The 20042-nt window shown below is 49.9% G+C and overlaps 8 protein-coding genes across 8 annotated transcripts; 4 read left to right on the forward strand and 4 right to left on the reverse strand.

The window, feature by feature from the left end:
- Nucleotides 1-707: 707 nt before the first annotated feature.
- PGRI_022700 (uncharacterized protein) lies at nt 708-2273 on the reverse strand (the record flags this gene model as incomplete). The annotated part of the gene is made up of 1 exon (XM_040789983.1): nt 708-2273. The coding sequence occupies one exon, from the start codon at nt 2271-2273 to the stop codon at nt 708-710; it is 1566 nt and encodes a 521-aa protein (XP_040646936.1).
- A 555-nt stretch (nt 2274-2828) lies between these two features.
- On the reverse strand, nt 2829-4146 carry PGRI_022710 (putative plasma membrane SNARE protein (Sec9); the record flags this gene model as incomplete). The annotated part of the gene is made up of 2 exons (XM_040789984.1): nt 2829-2888; nt 2947-4146. The coding sequence occupies 2 exons, from the start codon at nt 4144-4146 to the stop codon at nt 2829-2831; spliced, it is 1260 nt and encodes a 419-aa protein (XP_040646937.1).
- A 361-nt stretch (nt 4147-4507) lies between these two features.
- Nucleotides 4508-6826, forward strand: PGRI_022720 (Sec1 family protein; the record flags this gene model as incomplete). The annotated part of the gene is made up of 4 exons (XM_040789985.1): nt 4508-4585; nt 4633-4828; nt 5069-5280; nt 5336-6826. The coding sequence occupies 4 exons, from the start codon at nt 4508-4510 to the stop codon at nt 6824-6826; spliced, it is 1977 nt and encodes a 658-aa protein (XP_040646938.1).
- Nucleotides 6827-7055: 229 nt separating this feature from the next.
- Nucleotides 7056-10344, reverse strand: PGRI_022730 (telomere length regulation TEL2 family protein; the record flags this gene model as incomplete). Its single annotated transcript, XM_040789986.1, has 6 exons — nt 7056-7539; nt 7594-8310; nt 8364-8907; nt 8961-9047; nt 9103-9453; nt 9504-10344. The coding sequence occupies 6 exons, from the start codon at nt 10342-10344 to the stop codon at nt 7056-7058; spliced, it is 3024 nt and encodes a 1007-aa protein (XP_040646939.1).
- Nucleotides 10345-10673: 329 nt separating this feature from the next.
- Nucleotides 10674-12247, forward strand: PGRI_022740 (NEDD8-activating protein UBA3; the record flags this gene model as incomplete). Its single annotated transcript, XM_040789987.1, has 6 exons — nt 10674-10741; nt 10792-10893; nt 10944-10949; nt 11008-11087; nt 11137-11433; nt 11490-12247. 6 exons carry the CDS (start codon nt 10674-10676, stop codon nt 12245-12247), a joined length of 1311 nt encoding a protein of 436 aa, XP_040646940.1.
- A 254-nt stretch (nt 12248-12501) lies between these two features.
- Nucleotides 12502-13749, reverse strand: PGRI_022750 (DNA-directed RNA polymerase core subunit RPC40; the record flags this gene model as incomplete). Its single annotated transcript, XM_040789988.1, has 3 exons — nt 12502-13476; nt 13550-13654; nt 13705-13749. The coding sequence occupies 3 exons, from the start codon at nt 13747-13749 to the stop codon at nt 12502-12504; spliced, it is 1125 nt and encodes a 374-aa protein (XP_040646941.1).
- Nucleotides 13750-14005: 256 nt separating this feature from the next.
- PGRI_022760 (NADH-quinone oxidoreductase subunit D) lies at nt 14006-15718 on the forward strand (the record flags this gene model as incomplete). Its single annotated transcript, XM_040789989.1, has 3 exons — nt 14006-14830; nt 14900-15620; nt 15681-15718. The coding sequence occupies 3 exons, from the start codon at nt 14006-14008 to the stop codon at nt 15716-15718; spliced, it is 1584 nt and encodes a 527-aa protein (XP_040646942.1).
- Nucleotides 15719-18499: 2781 nt separating this feature from the next.
- Nucleotides 18500-19213, forward strand: PGRI_022770 (uncharacterized protein; the record flags this gene model as incomplete). The annotated part of the gene is made up of 1 exon (XM_040789990.1): nt 18500-19213. One exon carries the CDS (start codon nt 18500-18502, stop codon nt 19211-19213), a length of 714 nt encoding a protein of 237 aa, XP_040646943.1.
- Nucleotides 19214-20042: the final 829 nt, after the last annotated feature.

Below are 20042 nucleotides of genomic sequence, written 5' to 3' on the forward strand. Positions count from 1 at the left end.
TATAAACGGCTCGTGCTCTCCTTGTACAACAGCATGGATCAGCTTTTCATCACCTTTCCTACATCAACTCCCGAGAAACATTTCCTAATCGGAGAGAGAAACACTCATACGTACCATACTCCTTCCAAAACGGGTTGTGATTTATGGGTATAATGGGTTCTATTCGAGGGCCGCAGGCAAGAGAGAGCCTTTTTTTTTTTTTCTTCTTTTCTTTCTCATTTTCATACTTGGTTTCACCCACGTTACGACCATAGAGGTTTCCGGCTGGACGCGTTGCTTTCGTTTCATTTCTTATTCTTTCGCTAGACCTGGGCGTCACCTTTTCTGCTTTTTCTCGATACCATGGGGCTTGTGATGATTCGATGTTTCTACCTTTATATTCTCTGAAGGCAATACCCTGACTTCTTTTTTTTTTCCTTCTTCCCGAGGTCTTAATCTTCCATGGCCTGCATTCTGCTTGGCTTAAAGCATTCACATTGTTCTCTTTCCCCCAGTCGCCTCCAAGAACGTGCAAATTTGGGTTGGTGTTGGTGATACCCATAGGAAAGCATTGTTCCTATTGTTTTGATACTGGGCCTGGCCTAGTTCCAGTTACACAGTCGCTACTAGATATATTGTCTAATCAATAAAGACATTCTGAACACATTTCTATACTTCGTAGTTAAATGTATTTTAGACCTTCTGGATCTAGTCTCTCGATATGAGCATCATAACCGTCCTAGTCTTCCGCTCTTCCCAGCTTGCTCCGCTGCTGCTCGACCAGCACGACGCCCAAAGACAGTCCCAGAAGTCAAACCACTTCCACCAGGATAGTTATCATAGAAGATACCTCCAATCATCTCACCCACACAGTACAATCCAGGAATCTCATCATTCGTCGTCTCCGAAATGACCGCCGCAGTTTCAGGATTCACAGCTAGTCCACCAAAAGTGAACGTGATGCCCGCCGTGACCTTGATAGCTAGGAAAGGCGGCTTGTCAATGGGCAATGCCCAATTCGACTTAGGGACAGCCAGTCCCTTCGTAGCAAGTCCATCCTTGACAGCAGGATCCCATCTCTTCTGCCCATCATCGTCAACAGAAGCATTATACTCCCTAACACTCTCCACAAAACGCCCAGGATCAACAAGTCCAACCTCCGCACACTTCACCGCAAGCTCCTCCAACGACTCACCCTCAATCCGCCGAACAACCTCACCCCGATACTCCTCCTCACGCAACCAGCCCACAGTCCGCCCATCCCAAACCTGGAACGCAACCTGTCCAGGCTGCTGAAGCACCCGTCGCCCAATCATCGCATAAGTATAATTCCTCATATCAAACCCTTCATCGACAAACCGCTCCCCATCCCGATTAACCATAATCCCCAGCGGATACCCGCTCTTCGTAAACTCATTTGAAACCACCCGACTCCCCGACTCCATCGGCGCATCCGCATCCCACGCCACACAATGACATCCACTCCAATTCCCGGCCGCCTTAGCAGCCACATCCCGCTGCGCAATCTGCAACATCTCACCGGTATTATACGGTGTTCCGCGCACACGCGCACTATCCCACCCAGGACCAAGCCACTGCGCACGAAGCTGCGGATTTGCCTCGAATCCTCCAGCAGCGAGAATCACCGCGTCTGCAGCGATAGTCGTCTTGCTGCGCGTGCCAGAACCGCAGTTGACGACTTCAACGCCAGTAACAGCCCCGCTGGTCGGGTCAGCTACTAGCGCCGTGGCAGCTGTATCGAAGAACACATCCACGCCGGCATTCCTAACGGCGCGTAGTTCGTCTTCAATAAGACCTTTCCCGCCATCTTGGGTTTTCAGCGCGAGTCCGCCCCAGAACTTGATTCGGTTGTTAACTTCGTATGCCTGGCGGTTGAAGGAGAGCTGGAAGCGGATTCCGTTGGCTGCTAGCCAGCCTATGGCGGCGCGGGAGTCGCGCACTAGAGCTGTTGATAGAGCGGGGTTGGTGCGGTTTCCTGTCATGCGCTGTAGGTCTGTGGTGAAGTCTTGTTCTGTGTAGACTGGGATGTCGATGCGGGATGCTTGGGTTGCGTCGGTGTTGTTGACTAATGGGAGGAGGTCGTCGAGGCCGTTGTGGGTGGTGCGGAAGGCGCCGGCTGTGAAGTAGGTGTTGCCTCCTGCCCAGGAGACGGGGCTTTTGTCGATTACGGTTACTTTTAGGGCTGGGTTTGTTTGTATGGCTGAGAGGGCGGCGCTGAGGCCGGCGTTGCCGCTGCCTATCACGAGGATATTGGTTTTTTGGGGGAGTGACATGGTATTTGGAGATTTGGAGATGGAGGGGAACTGATTTGTAGATGTAAGTGACTCTTGGAGTAGGAGTGTGGTGTTTTTTATACTCTGTTACACTTAGGGCTCTGTGGAGGTTCATTCGGGTGTTCCCCCACACTCCCCGCAGTCGGGGTGTCGATCGCCGTCGGATTCTATTGCGAGGGTTGAGTAGTTGGATGTTAAGATTTCTCTGACAAATTTATCAGGGTTATTGGGAAATGTTGAAAAGCTACCCTGGTCGTATTACATACCTAAAGGCGTCTGAGCATCACGAAGCACATTAGCCGGCCTACTCCCCTATGTTGTACGCCAATGGAGTTCTAGTATGATGTAGTCGGAATAAATCGCGATGATATTATGATAATTGATATTCAACCAATATCCTAGTCGCCGGTTCTGATATGAGCACGGCAGACAATGCAGAACCACCCCCAACGCCAATTTGTGATCCATGCCCAAAGGATAGAGCGCACGCAGAAAATTACTGAGCTCGACAGCACCAGGCATACCGCAGCCCCATTTGCTTGAACAAGCAAGTATCTAACGAATACGGTCCAGCTTGGCCCGGTTCATGGCAATCTGATCGTCGACGTAGTCGCTCTGCAGCCAGTTAATTTCATATTCACATATTATATTGAAGGGATAGCAGAATACTCACCTTGCCCATGATACGTTCCAGATGTCTATTCTGCTCGTCAAGCTCCTTGCCAGTGGCCTTGGCAAGACCGTTCAATCGACCAGTAGCACCACCGAGCAGATTCAAGTTCTGCTCGATTTCGTCCTCCAACTGCTCGTCCTCACTATCCGCCTCAAATTGGTATTTGGCACGCTCGGTGACACTCGCCTTCTTGCCCTTGTCCTGTTTCGCCGCATCGCGATCAATATCGCGGAATACCCGCTCCATACGCTGATTAGTCTGGTGTGCCTCGGACCGTGTGCCCTCGCGGGTCTCACGATCCGCACGGTGCGTATTAAGGACCTTCTCATCACGCTCGCGTCGGCGTCGCGAGGCTGTGAACGGGTTCGCCACATGCACGGCGAACATGCTCTTGTTGAGGGTCTTGAGCTCCTTCGCCTTATCCTCCGCAATGCGGCCTTCGATAGCGGTCATGTCAAGACTCTTCTCCGTGTCGTGGATTGATTCGCCCTGCGCACCGAGCCGGGCCAGAGTGGCGCGGCCGGTTTCTTCAGCCTGTGCGGCAGCTCGGAGTGCATTTCGTGTCGACGCAACATCACCCTGCTTCACGAAGCGCATCTCGTTCTTTGTCGCCTGAACCTCCTCCTCTTCCTCTTCTTCCGCTGTCAGGTGTCGCTCCTGGAAGGTTGCCATGCTGTATTCGTTGCTGCCGCCACCGTAGTTGTTCTGTCCTTGACCATTTTGGCCCTCGGAGTACGGTGGTGGCGAGGTGGTCGAGTTGTCCGGTGACTTCTTGTTGGAGTTGCCGAACAGCTCGTTACGAGCGGACTCTGAGGCCGCGGGGTCATTGGGATCGCTGCTGCCCAGACCTCCGTAGCCACCGTTTCCATAACGGGAGCCCGAGCCAGAGCCAGCGCCTGCGCCGGATCCGCCGAATCGATCACTGCCGTAGCCGCCTTGGTTACCGTATTTGTTGGCCGAGTACTTGTTATCGGAGGGAATGGAGTGGGGGCTCTGCGACGAGCCACCGTTGGCGGCTGGGTGGTCGGCAGGCAAGGGGGCAACACCCGCGCCAATCTTGGCTTTTGTGTATGGGTCTACTGGAATTGGTTTGGCGTAAGGGTTGGAGGGGGTCGGCGGGCTCTTGTCCTTCTTTCGCGAGCCGAAGAGTGCTCGGCGGTTAGAGTCATCGTCGCCATCGGATTTCTTGAAAAGACCCATGATGTTGGGGGTGTTATGTAGGTTTGTAAAGATTTGCGGAATAAATTAGAATGATTGAGTGTTTAGGGAAGTACAAGAAAGAAAGGAGAAATAGAATGACATGAGACAAAAGAAAGAATTAATGTGAGACGCCTTCAGGGGAGCTAGATGTTCGAGATCGCCGCCTGATGGTAATATACATACGGGATAAATACGAATATTACACACATGGGTTAGGGCAGATAGGGCATCAATAACCATACCAATACCAAAATTACGCAGTTACATCAGCAGTGGCAGTGCTAACCCAATGCGGGCGCAGTGGCACTTCAACGTCTCTGTTTATTTTTGGCCACAACATTGCCTCTGCTGCCTGGATGAAATGGCTCCTTTATCGGGGTCTGATGCGGACTATTTTAGGGACAAGGCGCGGAGGGATCTTCTGACTTTACTAGAAGGCGTGAGTACAGTTCTTTGATATTCTGATCTGCGCTAACTATTCTCCAGGCCCGGGGTAAGAAGAACCTCGTCATAAGCCAGGAGCTGGCCGGCCCAGTGGGGCTATTCGTCAAGTTCTCCGTGCTCCAGGAGTATGGTGTGGACCGGGTCTTCTTGCTGGAAAATGCAAACATCGACTCATCACAACGCAATGTTGTATTCCTTGTTCGTGGCGAGAAAGCTCGCCACGTTCGAATTGTGGCAGGTATGACATTGTTTCTTTTTGCCCCCATTCGGCTTAGGCCGGTGTAGATTGGATCTCGTCCTTGGGTCCATGATGGGCTATCATTAGATTATACAGAGGCTTTTCTACTCTGTGTAATCTGGAGAAAGATTCCCTATATCGATATCTATCTTTACAACATTTTCAAGCTCGTTTCATTAGGGCCCTTTCCTGCTATCTCTGATTGAGTGCCATCAGGATGAGCTGACATTTCCATTTTAGAACAAATCAAACGCCTGCAGAATAATGGGAACGTTGAACATGAGTTCTCTATCTTCTTCGCTCCAAGACGGACCCTTGTAAGCAATGCGGTCTTGGAAGAGGCGGGAATCATCGGCGACGTGAATATCGCCGAGCTTCCTCTCTATTTTATGCCCCTAGAACAAGATATCTTGTCACTAGAACTGGATGAATCGTTTGGAGACTTGTACTTGGTAAGTTGCTAGGTTGCTAACTTTGAATGAGACATTTTCTGACCTTGCTATTTAGCACAAAGCTCCCGGATGTATCTTCCATGCCGCTAAGGCTCTGATGGGTGCCCAGCAGCGCCATGGCTATTTCCCACGCATTGTCGGAAAAGGCGACAATGCCCGGCGCCTGGCAGATCTCCTGCTGCGCATGAGAAAAGAACTCGATACGGAGGAGAGCTCCGGATTGGCTGATCCCTCTGCCCGAGGGCTGTTGCCAAGTGCAAGTGTAGAGAATTTGATCATCATAGACCGTGACGTGGACTTTGGGACTCCTCTTCTCACACAGCTCACCTATGAAGGCTTAATTGATGAATATGTCGGCATAAAGAACAACCAAGCAGACGTTGATACGAGCATTGTCGGCCCTGCTCCTACACCACAGTCCCAAGAGTCATCCAAGACACCCCAGCAAGCCAAGCAGGGGCTGAAGAGAAAGATCCAACTTGATGCCTCGGATCAGTTGTTCAGCCAACTGCGAGATGCAAACTTTGCAATCGTGGGTGATATCCTGAATAAGGTGGCACGCCGCTTAGAAAATGAGTATGAGAGCCGCCACACAGCTAAAACGACAGGCGAGCTTCGGGAATTTGTCAATCGATTACCAACCTACCAGCTGGAACACCAGAGTCTTCGAACCCATACCAACCTCGCAGAGGAAATAATGCGACTCACCCGCTCCGAAACCTTCCGCAAAACTTTAGAAGTCCAACAGAACAACGCAGCTGGTGCCGACTCCACATATCAGCACGAGACAATCGAAGAGCTTATAGCTCGAGACGTCCCGCTAAAGACTGTGCTACGGCTCCTGTGCTTAGAGTCTTGCATGTCTGGCGGTCTCCGTCCGCGCGACTTGGAGAGTTTCAAGAGACAGGTTGTCCAAGCGTACGGCCATCAGCACCTCCTCACATTCTGGGCGCTAGAGAAAATGGAACTCCTTCAGCCTAGATCCTCGGCCACGACAATGCTCCTCCCTACATCCGGCGCGCAAGCAGGATCAAAGACGAACTACGGATACCTGCGCAAGAACCTCCGTCTTGTCATCGAAGAGGTTAGCGAGAAGGATCCGAACGATATTTCTTACGTGTACAGTGGCTTTGCGCCCCTCAGCGTCCGACTGGTTCAATGCGTGTTACAGAAGTCCTATATGGTCTCGCTAATCAAGGGAGGTACACCGGCTGCGGCGCTGAATACCGCTAATATAACCTCACCTGGCTGGCTTGGATTCGAGGACGTTGTCAAGAGTGCCCGCGGTGCGACTTTCAGCATTGTCCAGAAGGGTGATGATAAGGCTGTGCGGGCTCGTCAAACGCTGAGTGGCAACTTTGCCACAAAGACTGTGTATGTCTTTTTCTTGGGTGGTATCACATTCACCGAGATCGCCGCGTTGCGCTTCATTGCTGCGCAAGAGGCTCCGCGGAGGAAGATCATTATCTGTACCACGAGCATCATTAGTGGTGATCGAATGATGGAGGCGGCTATCGAGAAGGGTAGCTTTGCTAAAGCAGGGTAAATGGGTCAATCTACGCTTAAGTGATCATAATAATACCTATGAATGCCATTTTCAGAAGGAAGGGAGCAGAAAGCTCTACAGTCTTCTTTCTAATGTAAAGACCAAGGCGCGCCATGGCTGTTTTGACGTATTCGACGTGAAGTGACTGAATACTGTCCATATTCCATAATATGCTTCAATTCTAGATTCCAATTCATCAAACAGATAGAGATATGTCCCAGGTAGTGGTTTAATAACTGAATCCAGAATGAACACCCATCAACCGACCCTGGTACCGTTCTATGACCTCCCCGAGCCGCACCATAACACCAGCAGAAAGGGTACGTATCTGCTCCTGTGGGTCAGCAAGCGCTGAACTTGGATCAGCCCGCGCAGCTGAAGGCGGCGTCCGGTCGAAGACCTGGGAAGCCCACTCGCGCAACTCGATCACCTGCGTGGCGTACTCAGTGACAAGACGCTGCTCGCCATTTGAACCAGATGCAATATTGAGATCCACCACAGCGAGGAATAAGGATAGGAGTGCGGCAGTGACCGTTGGCTCGCTGGATACGGACGCTGTATGTAGTGGTAAGAGGAGGGAGAGGGTTTCGTGGGTGAGGGTTTGGAGGAAGGGGGTATGAGGGCCTGTTGTGGAGAGGATGAGGGTGAGGGTTTGGAGGAAGAGGGTTAGGAGATGGGGGATGAAGAATGGGTTGTATGAGGACGTGGAGGACCTAGGGCGAGGTTAGTATAACTGGTTTGAGATGAGATGGGGACTTAAGACCCACGATGAGAACTGCAGCATCATTATTTCAAATCTGCCCTGCAGCGGGAAGAAGAAACCTTCGGCAAGCACCTTGTGCAGATCCTTAATTGTGGAGTTTTGGCGCTGGGCGTCACGCTGGTTGCGTTTCTTCTCGACCTCCATGCGCGACGAGAAGGTCCGCACTTTGAGGGCGTTGGGGCCAGCCATCGTATCTGCTGCGTTGGCTGCGAGCGGTTCCAAGGACGCGCGTGACAATTTCTGGGTGAGCGCTGCAATGGGAGACTCATTTGCTCCTGAGTACATCGCCTCTAGGGCAGGCGAGAGCCGTTTGGATGGGAATGAGGTATCACCGGTAGCTGGGAGACGTAGTGCTTTGGCATCATCTTCTCCATTCCCTGCTAACTCGCGAGCACTGAGACCCAGAGCTGTAAGAACAGCGGATCTCTGGACTTGAGAAAGGTCTCCATCGAAGTAGATGGCAGTAAACCAACGGCCCATCTTGAAGGGCTCGGACACAATTAATGCAATCATACTTTGTAGGCGAGATTCATGGAATGACGGATGATTGTTGTCATTTTGAAGACCCACGATGGTCAGAGCGAGCTCCTCGATCTGCTCGGCAAGTTCGGTTCCAAATCCTATCTTCCGTCGAATTAAGGATGGGGCGGTGGTGATGGCGAGATGATAGCGCTCGACATTCTCGGTGTCTCGGAGGGATGGGATCAAATCACGAATATATCTTAGCACTTGTTAGCGATATCGATATAAACAGGCAACTTCATCTGTACTTACACAGGCGCTGTTGGCTTATTCCGCTGGACCAATGTGGGATCGTCATCAGAATCGTATGCATCGTCGTCCGGCTTCTCATACGGAATGAGGTCGTCGTCTTCATCTTCGTCTTCGTCCTCATCACTGTCCTTGACTTCCTCAATAGCAACAATCTTGCTTGTATGGTGGCGGGAAAATTGTACTTTCGGCTTTTGTGCAGGCTTAGAGCGGACCGGTTCTGGTGTTGGTGGCAATGCCTCTTGCAATGCTTTGATAAATTCAGGCGAACCGACCTTGTCTTGAACCTTTGTCAAATCCAGATACCATAGAGCTTCCTCGCTTCGCATATCCTCAATGTCAAATTTCAGCACTTTGTCTGGTTTTTCAATGAGTTCAGATATTCCTGTTCCAACGATCATGCCAAGAAGTCGTGCTCTGTTAGAGGATGCAGCGAGTCGATTGGAGACTGCATTGAGATATGCTCCTGACCGGCCTACTTCTTTCACTTGTGCTTGATCCAGTCGATACAGGTGGCCAGCGGCAAGCAGAATCACTTGTGCAGTTGCTATTCAATGTTAGAGTTGATCATTTGGGAAAGACTGTGGACTGTTGACGAACCATTCTGAGCCACATTTGGGATATGCTTGATAGAGAACTTGTCTCCAAATTGCTCAAGGCTGCGCATGAGCAGTGACTTCAACACATCTGATACATGTCGTTAGTTTCGTTGTCTGTCTTTCATTCGGGGGCGTGAACTTACTACCGCGGTTGCTACAAGTGGCTAATAATGCACGGCGTAGTCCCAACGTGTTTATTGAGCCACCTTGCGATTTTGAGAGCCATTCCATGACTTGGCTTTCTAGATCTGGATGAGGAGAAATGACGGCGGAAATCAAAGCTGCCACCCCTTGAATGAGCTCTGAAGGAGTGCGTGATGGGCTCACTGCCCCAGATAGATCATCCGAAAAGTGCTTTCGTTGTATATCACGGAATATCGCTTCCAGAAATGCAAGCTGCTCCGTCCGTCTGAGGTGGTTTAATAAGATACCAAAACACGCCGGCGAGGACTGCCCAAGAAGTAGACCCGAGTAGATTTCTTTGACAATTTGATCTATGCGATGTTAGTCTGGAGCTTAGATAAAGCAGTTGATCTATATTCACCTGTATAACCAAGACTTAAGGCTCGCCCTGTTAACAAAGCAACTGACGCCCAGTCGCTTTCGTTATCTGGGGCTAGTCTTGCCGCTATGTGTGAAACATTGCGCCCAAGCCACGACGCATATTGGGAACCATCTCCAACCCACGAGGTGGAAGATACTGAGCTTGAGTCATCGACAACAGTAAGAGCCTCGGCTGCCGTTGATAGAATCTTGCCGGCAGCAACGAGCGACGCAAGCTCTCTCCACGTAACTTGCTGTCGAGTTTTGGTGTCGTAGATGACTGAAATGTCAGAAGAAAGACGGAGCAGAAAGTCATTTGGCTCTAGCAAAGCAGAAAGCACAGCCAAGAGATCCCGGATCCCGAGTTGGCTGCTTGAACCTTGGGCTTGCTGGGTAGAAGCGCGGGCCGCATTGATTAGAGATCGTAGCTGAGCCACCAGGGAGCCGAGACCCGCGACACTGTTAAGACACCTCAATAATGCTGCTCGAGCTCTAGTGTCTTTCCCTTTGCTATCTTTTGCATCTAGTGATCCCCAATGATCTGGAATCGTGGTGCTGACTAATATTTGGAGAATCTGTGCTGTGACAGGACTTGCAATGCGGAGATCGAAGTCCTTTGTAGCTTTGGATTTGCTGAAAGGATCAAGGGCCGCCAAAATGGCACACAGCTGTTCACGATCGGGACTGGATTTGAGTAGATCTATAATGTGACGTGATGATAGATGTTCTGGGTCAATGTTGTTTCTTGCCGGCGGATCAGCGCGTAGAGGCTCGACAGCAGATGTAACAAGGGCATCTGAATCTCGCTTGACAGTTTTCACTGCCGTCAGAAGGCCCTCCATTTTTGATTCGAACTCACTTCGGGGAAAAGATACGTTGTGCCTTGAGGTGAAGATTACAGTAGGCGGGCCTAAGATTAGTCAGCCATAGTCACCTCAAGAGTCAAGGCAGCCCACGCGCCGGTGATGTTGTCAACTCAACCTCTTCATTACTAGTGACTTGACTAATTTGGTGATTTGATCAAAAGCTGAACTCCGATCTGTACCTGATACGACTACCACTAAGCTCACTCTGTCTGCCCCCCACCGCAACAAGCGTTGACTCGTGCAACGTGAATTGATACTGCTCCTATTTTACTCACACCAATTACCTATATTAGGATTCTATCACGATGGATATAGATGTCAAAACCACAGATGCCCCAGAAGCTCCGATTTACGTGGACCAACTGGGTCGATGGTGCGTTGGATGACTCTTTCAGACCTCTGATCCGTCCTAATACCCCACAGGAAGCACCTCTACAATGTCCTAAGTAAACGTGGTCCTTATACGGATGATGACTGGAACCCTGGCCCCGAGCCTATCAGTGCTCTGGAATCTTCTAAAATCTTGTAAGTTGCTTCACATTCGGAGGTATTACTTTTGCTAACATAAATTATAGGGTGATGTTTGTCAAGCTCAAAGTTCTGGTATTCTATAAAGATGGAGGACTGACTGAGGTCTAGCGGAGCTGGCGGTCTAGGATGCGAGATCTTAAAGAATCTCGCACTGTCAGGATTCAAAGATATTCATGTCATCGACATGGGTATGTGTTTCAACTCACACTGCCAAGTCCAGAAGCTTACAGTTGACAGACACCATTGACATATCAAATCTTAACCGACAGTTCCTTTTCCGCCAGGCAGATATCGGGAAGCCCAAAGCCGAAGTCGCAGCCGCTTTTGTGCAAAAACGAGTGAAGGGAGTGAAGATCACACCCTACGTCGGCAAGATCCAAGATAAGGATGACGACTACTACATGCAGTTTAGTATTGTTGTCTGTGGCTTGGACAGTATCGAAGCTCGACGCTGGATCAATTCCACATTGATCTCGATGATCGACGAAGATAACCCTTTGAGCCTGAAGCCACTTGTCGACGGCGGAACTGAAGGTACCTACTTGCATCGTCAAACTGGACCGAGAACATATTTTTAATATATCAAACAGGTTTCAAGGGCCAAGCGCGTGTCATTCTACCTTCTATCTCATCCTGCATTGAGTGCCAGCTGGATATGCACGCACCTCGTCCAGCAGTCCCACTCTGCACCATTGCTACCATCCCACGCCAGCCTCAACACTGCATTGAATGGGCCCACCAGATCGCTTGGCAAGAGAAGCGCAAAGATGATACCTTTGATAGCGACGACATGGAACACATATCCTGGATATATAATGCCGCTTACGAACGTGCCCAGCATTTCCATATCCATGGCGTTACCTTCCAGATGACCCAGGGTGTGGTCAAAAATATCATTCCGGCTATCGCATCAACGAACGCTGTCATTGCGGCCTCTACAACTTCGGAAGTTCTCAAGATCGCCACTAGCTGCAATCCATTCCTTACGAACTACATGATGTATGCTGGCGAGGAAGGGGTGTACACATACACCTTCGAGGCGGAGAAGAAGCCCGACTGCCCCGTGTGCGGCGAACTTGCTCGGAAGCTGAACGTGGATCCCAATATGACCCTGGGCGAGTTCATCGAGAGCCTCGGGGAAAGGGCCGAGGCTCAATTGAAGAAGCCTAGTATGCGAACCGAAGAGAAGACCCTCTACCAGCGCTTCCCACCTCAGCTAGAGGAAACGAGTCGATCTAACCTGGTGAAGAAGCTGGTAGAATTGGTCGAGGATGGAGAGGAAGTCGCTGTCAGCGACCCAGCCTACACCACCACGTTCCGTTTCCGCCTTCACTTCAAATCAGGGTAACCTGCCTAGCCTTTCCATGTGGAAATTACAAGGAATCAGATATCTTTATGACCGAGATGATTAGCCTAGTTAACTGTGTAGAATTCAAAAGATAGCTGTTGGGCTCTATTCCAAGACAATTAACACATCCAGACTCCAGCCTCGTGAGGCGAAGCCCTGATCGACTTTTCGTAAATGTACAGCGCAAAGGCAGCCAAAAAATCCAACGCCAAAGAATGCATATAATAAGGTGTAGCAGGGGAAAGACCGATTGATCAACCCATCAGATCGGTCAGACCTCTCTTCCACCGGTTGCACTTCAGCTTCATAACCTTGACAGCCTCCAGGAAGAGCATGTCACTCTCGAATTGACCGGTGCTCTCAACATTGAAGATGAAGTGATCCCGCACACGTCCCAGCTTGACCTTATCCTTGAACTCATCGTGGCGCAGGCACTCTCTGCTGACAGTGTCGTTGAACGCATCCTTCACGACAGCCTTCTGCTCGCCCGCATGGCCCTCATATCCACTTCCGCGTTGCGCAGCCTCTTCAGAGGTGATAGGCTCGAGGCCAATCACCCCCTTAGGGAAGCACTTGGCAAACTTCTTTGCATCGTCACCAATGATGGGACGCTCAATCTTAATATCAGGTAGGAGACGGTATGAAGCGGTGGCCACGGGGGAGAACTTGGCATGGTCGGCACCAATACCTTTCTGGCAGTGGAGTTCCATCTCGATCTTCTGGCCGGGACGGAGCTTGGCGATCAGAATATCCGGGTTGACAGGTGCGATAGCACCATCGCCAACGAAGTACTGTTCCTGACGACCGACGGGCATGTACATGAGGTCCTTGGCGTAAACATGGGCATTGGTGTACAGCTTGCGGGGGTCCTGCTCGTCCTTGTCTGCGTACTCGTTCTTGTAACATTCCACGTCAAGATGGAGTACAATGGTGTTGAAGTCGCAGGGGCCATCTTCCTCTTCGGATCCGTCTTCAGATGCCTTCTTGTACCAGTGCATCCAGTTGATTCCCTCGATAGAACCCTTGAGGGGGATCAGGCCAAGCCGTTGTGCCAGCACTTCGTCTTGGATGACGGAAGTGTTGTTGTGAATGAAGCAGTCTTCAATGGCGATGGTGGGGATCTCGGCCATAAGGATACGACGGAAAGCGTTGGCGACTGAGGCGTCGAGACCGATCAGCGAGAAGGAAGCCTCGAACCGGTCATTGCGGTGGAATTCGACCTGGAAATTCTGTTGGATGGAAATGATCAGACCTGACTCAGTCTAGTAGAGTATGTCTTCGTTGTAATATTTGGGCACATACATTCTTGAATTCATCGAGTGCCCATCCATGCGACTCTCCGGGCCAATGGCCAGGAAAATCTGTAGAGGGGATATTGGTGACGGTTTCCGCATTGATACCGATGATCTAGAACGATTAGTATTCTGAGCTACATGGAATCCTTGTTAAAGACATACACGGCGGCGCTGCAGCTCCTCCTGTGAGGGAACAAGAGGTGCCATGGTGAGTAATTTATAGGGTCTGGTGGAGGTTGAAGGTAAAATCCGCGATCACCGATAAGAGAGATTTCTCGAAGCAATTTTCTAGTTTGCCTGAGGCAGCACATGGGGGCTTTATTCTGTGAAGAGAATAAGTATTATATAATCCATATTTGCGGAATTGTGCCAAAAGTGCACAGGGCTAGGCCAATAACAGGCTAGCGTGGAGCCTGTACCAAGACAGTATAGTGGCCCCTTCAAGCCAACCAGCGCACGGCTGATGACCCGGCAGCTTTCACGTGACGAGCCAAAATGCGACTCCCAACCTGAGACCTTCAGCGAGTTCCCTATCCGTAGCGAGCCATATCCACCCATTGAATGCGCGTGGATTGAGGATCATCTCCCCTCTTTTCCCTCTTGGATCTCCAATTCTTCATCCTCCATGGCCGCTTCTTTCGCCCGCCTAGCGGGCAATGCGCCCAAAAGGCTCTGCCTCCGCCCCTCCTCACTCAACACATCCATTCCTCGCTCCCGCTCGATAGCCACCTCTGTCCCGCGCCGTCATGCAGAGGCTACGAGCTACCAGGCCACACGACTTGTGCCGACCGACCCGACCTTCACTTCCCTCGCCAACAAGGGTGCTCCCGAGGACACCGAGGCTGCTGCCCTTGAATCCGAGGCCGAAGGCATCGACCGCAAGATTCGTCATTACACTGTCAACTTTGGTCCTCAGCATCCTGCTGCTCACGGTGTGCTCCGGTTGATTCTGGAACTCAATGGCGAAGAGATTGTTCGCTCCGATCCCCACGTCGGCTTGCTTCACCGTGGTACCGAGAAGTTGATCGAGTACAAAACCTACATGCAGGCCCTGCCTTACTTTGACCGATTGGACTACGTTTCCATGATGACAAACGAGCAGTGCTTCTCCTTGGCCGTTGAGAAGCTGTTGAACGTCGAGATCCCTGACCGTGCCAAGTGGATCCGTACCTTGTTCGGCGAGATGACCCGAGTCCTGAACCACCTCATGTCTGTCCTGTCCCACGCAATGGACGTGGGTGCCCTGACTCCTTTCCTGTGGGGTTTCGAGGAGCGTGAGAAGCTTATGGTGAGTAATTGAGAGCTCCGGGAAGCAACTACGGCCAGGTCTTGTTTACTGACACTTCGGGTACTTCAGGAATTCTACGAGCGTGTCTCCGGTGCCCGTCTCCACGCTGCCTACGTTCGCCCCGGTGGTGTGTCGCAAGATATCCCCATTGGTCTTCTGGACGACATCTACCAGTGGGCCACTCAGTTCGGTGATCGCATTGACGAGACCGAGGAACTGCTCACGGATAACCGTATCTGGAAGGCCAGAACCCAGGGTGTTGGTGTTGTCAACGCTACCGATGCGCTCAACATGAGTTTCACTGGTGTCATGCTCCGTGGCTCGGGTGTTCCCTATGATATCCGCAAGTCGCAGCCATACGATGCCTATGACCAGGTCGAGTTCGACGTTCCCGTCGGTGTCAACGGTGACTGCTACGACCGTTACCTCTGCCGTATGGAGGAGTTCCGTCAGTCCCTCCGTATCATCCACCAGTGCCTGAACAAGATGCCTGCCGGCCCTGTTCGCGTCGAGGACTACAAGATCTCACCCCCTCCCCGTGCCGCCATGAAGGAGAACATGGAAGCTCTCATTCACCACTTCCTTCTCTTCACCAAGGGTTACTCCGTCCCCCCTGGCGAGACCTACTCCGCCATCGAGGCCCCCAAGGGTGAGATGGGTGTCTTCCTGGTCAGTGATGGCAGTGAGCGCCCATACCGCTGCAAGATTCGTGCCCCTGGTTTCGCCCACTTGGGTGGCTTCGATCAGGTGTCTCGTGGTCACTTGCTTGCCGATGCTGTCGCAATTATTGGTAAGTTTTTGTTTGTGTTGTCTTCTTCCATTCTAGCTTCTAACATTGAATCTCTTCTAGGTACTATGGATCTTGTGTTCGGTGAAGTTGACCGGTAAACAATATTGGCAACGCAATAATAAAAAAGAAAAACCAAACCCGAAGAAAACCTTCCCATGGCACCCTCTTAGATGGTTAGATTCGCCTGTGCTGGGGGAAAAAATCAGAAAAGAGGAACCACCCATTTCCTTGATGTGATCTATAAACCCTAGAACTTTCGACGCTGACTAGGTGTACCAAATGTTCCATGTTTTCTTCCCATGGCGTTGTGCTATTATGTCCTGTCATTCTCCTTTGTGTCTGTTTTTTTTCTACCTTTACTGCTTCAGACAAGCCCTGTGTATAGTGAACATCTGATTCTCCCGTGAACTGTCCTTTTTTTTTCAATGTAGAGGTATTATTCCATAAATCTAACCATGAGTTCAAGCTTGTATTCTCTATCATACATGGTACCTTTGTATAGTATTCTATATCTTAAGACGACCTACATTGACTGAGAAGTTATATTTTATAGAGAGATAAAAGATGCCCTATCATCAATGATTGATGTCCCTTACATCATTCCAAGTTTGTTTGTCAGTGGCAAAAATAATCCCGTCACCGCCTTGGGGATATAAGAAGGCCCCTCAGCCCCCAGAACTTCCTCTTCTTTTCTTTCTTCTTCAGCTCTCTTTGCCTATTGGCTTAGATCAAGTGTAGTATCTGTTCTTTTCAGTTTAATCTCTGAAAGTTTCCGTCCAGGAAACACTTTGATTATTCCTATTTTTGGACCTCGTGACTTGGCCTCTGTGCTTGCGCATGCCTCGTCGCACAGTGTCATTGGGCTCACACTACCCCCAATCGACGCGAACTCCTTTTTCATCAATTGTTCGGCTTGTCCGGGCGTTTGGAGAAGAAGTCGGTTCATTTTAATCTCAGTAGTTGTCTGTTGTCTGTGTAGCTAGTTTCTACTGTTGCCGTGGACAACCTCCTAGTGTAGATACTTGGGATATCCGTCTCTAATGCGACTCAAATGCGACTCACTCTCCCCCTTTGTCCATACAACGTAGTCCCTCAGAAGCTGTCTGGGATATTCTATCGATTCCACTATTTTATTTTAGTACTTACAAACTCCAAGCTAATGCCAAGAAGGAGTGCGACCAACTCGTCGCTTCTACCGCAGCAACCGTCTACCATCATGTTCATGCCGGGTTCGTGACGGGCTCATTTGGTAAACACGTCTGTATGCTCGTGCTCGCTTGATCATTCCATATCTAACGTTTTAACCTCAATCTTCAGCCTGGGCTTATGGTGACAGCTGCTCGATCCTTCTGATGTGACCTCTGTATGACTTTATTTCGACAATTCTAACGCAGCTTTCGGGGGGTGTTATGAGACAATGCTGGTCTAACTGTTCCATCTCTTTCGTTCATCTTACTTGATGCTAACCCATTCAGCAGTAACCTACGACACAGTCCGCATCGGCTTATACGAGACACTAAAAGAACAAACCAAATCCCTGCCTCTCCGCCAGTTCTTGGGCTACCAGGAATCCTGGATCTATTGGCCCATATTTGAGAACTCATCAGATCAAGGCAACATCCGCATGCCAAATGACTACCTCCTCATATGCGTCAGAGTCACGGGCACGTCATCGATGCGATACAAGAGGGATGGAAGGCCTTTGGACAGGGCTTGTGGTCGAATGCTTTCCGTTGCGGTACAGCTGTCAGCTTGCATCTTAGGATAGCTTTAGGGATCTAATAGTGGCAATCACTGTGATTCTTAACGATCATCTCGGTTTGCATTTATCTGCATCTTTCTTGGCAGCGCCGGTTGCTACAACACTTTGCAGTCTGATTGATGCAATTAAGACTCAATTAATGGGGTCCTCAACAGAGCAAGAAATACTCAAAGTTGCATGTGCTAAAGGGTCTTACAACCTCGGAGGAATAAGGTGGGTGTTTCGAGGTGGACACTTGGGTTTGTTCGGCTGGGCCTACAGACTATGGCCACGCTGATTCCTTTGGCGCAGCACAGGCGGTTATACAGGGATTTCAAAGGAAAGACAAATACTAAGTCAGCCCTCCAACATACTGTTAGACCCCATGAGTATCTGATTTCTCATGTGTACTTATATGTACCTACATGTACCTAGGGTTTATACAATCCGCCAGATTTATGCTGTCGTTATTTATCCCTCCCCGCTGTGGGAAGTACAGTTCGTTAGTTTCACGGTCTCGATGAGGTCTACTCCCTTATAAAACCTGTCTTGCACATGCTAAGGTTTAAGGTTGGCAGCATTTCGTACCTAAGCACACCGTGGAAAAAAGTACACGAGCAGCGAGCTAGGTCTCATAGTCAAATATTGTGGAGGCTTGTTGCTCTCGTCGCGTTCAATGTTTTGTTTTAGCCTCTGCACATCGGAGCCTTGAGACCACCGCGTAGCAGCTGCCTGAGGCCGTCAACACAGTATATGAACCGTTTGTTTTTTCACGAGACTGATCACGATCTTCAGACGACTTAGTTGACCAGCCCCATATTTCTTCTCACAAGTTATCCACAGCATTCAAGCTATCTCCCTACTTGGCTCAGCTGTCAACTTGGGCCCCTCTCACTCCTCACATATCCGAAAGGATATATCTACTTGCTGCTATCTCTACCATCTTTTTCAACACCCCTCAACGACTGCAGCCAGTTGGTGATATTTCTCCAGACCCAGCGCGGATCCGACCAGCCTGATGAGGTATATCGTGCACTATAACACCATGGGTGACGATGCTAAATATGAAAGTCTCGAGCCAGCCGTTGGCCTAGGCACATGAGAAGCGACTGAGTCCCACCCTGCCACTTCGGTATCAATGGAAACCTCACTAGAGCAGCAGTCTCAGCGGCCGCTTCCAGCTTCTACGACACCTCGACTCCTCTCGTTACCCCCCGAGATACGCCTGGAGATCTTTAGCCTCTGCATCCCCACAAAACGCGCCATCAGAGTGACAAACGAGAGGTATCGGCCCTACGGGGTCGAACCTTTAGTCTCTACGCGGGATCCAAGCGACAGGTTCTCCAATACCCGACCTCGCTGGACTAACATTTTACATGTTTCCAAACAAATGAGCAACGAATGCCTGGATATCCTTTATGGTGACAACTTGTTCGAAATCTACCTGAACAAAGGAGGTGAAGCTACACTGAAGAAAACATTCAGCAGAGCGAATCTCAAGCGAATCCAATTTATTCTCGCCATCTCCCCTGGCCCATGTTTTACCGGGGAACTGAAACCACCTGACAATAATTTCTGGGCCATGGTGATCCCAAACCTGAAATTGTTTGAATGGGTCGCACAGCCAGATCTGAAAGCCGAGCGGAACAGGAGCAATCTTATGGTTGAGGAAGGGTTGGAGAGCTGGAGGAAGTGGACTGACTCCTACTCAGACTGCTTCGCCGAATTTCTGGTGCCTGGGTTGGACTTCAAAATGGTAGCTGGCAACGGAGACGATAAATACAGGAAGATCGGGAGACTTCGTTTCCGGCGAGGGCCTTTCTTCAAGAAGATAATATTGTGGGAGCCATGAGGAGGACCCAAAGTGGCACACCACAATTCATGTACGATAGCCTCATGCTTCAAATACAAAGTCTGGATATTGCTACGAGATATCTAAATCGCCACATCTAGAACTACTTTGTAACAAGAATGGTAGGCCGCATAAGCGGTCCTGGATGTCTTTTCAGTGGTCTCTTTAGAAAAATGTTTCAGATATATCCTTTCGATGTGTCAGTTCTATAGTCGACGACAAAGAGAAGGCGGGAAAAGGCTTTGTGAAATGAACTTTGCTAAGTATAACTTTTGATGCTTAATTCATTCGCAGGTAACTAGACTATATGTATTTGCTGGCTGGTAAGCCTGGCATCCATACTGTACCCACAGGTCTCTTCATATACTGTACTTTTACCATGTCATTTTGAATGAGTTGCTTTCTAAGGGCGCACTAATTTTTTTTTGTACATAACTCCATAGCCTAGCACGTTCCTATACCCCATGGGAGGTCATCGAGACAGGAGCTTCATACTCGGTAGTCTTGACAACGACATGGTACATACAACATAACAGCCTATAGTTCATGCGATGCCTGAGGAAGCATTGTGGCGTATGATGTAGTTTATACGGAGTAAACCTGGTTCTATTGTGGCGCAGTGCATGCAGCCCTGTTCCCATATTTCCCCCAACAAGCTGTCACTACGTTGTACAGTTGTCAACTTCTGATTCGGAGATTAAAGCGGCTGTGGAGGTTTCGACATCTTTGTTTTCGCCTGAATTCAAGATCGAGAAACAAAGCAAAAAAAGAAATCCAAGAATGATCGGCACACACGGCTACGTTAAAAGTGCGAAAATGGGAAAAAATC

This window comes from Penicillium griseofulvum (assembly GCF_001561935.1).
Source record: "Penicillium griseofulvum strain PG3 chromosome Unknown contig_80, whole genome shotgun sequence".
Taxonomy (NCBI): Eukaryota; Fungi; Ascomycota; class Eurotiomycetes; order Eurotiales; family Aspergillaceae; genus Penicillium; species Penicillium griseofulvum.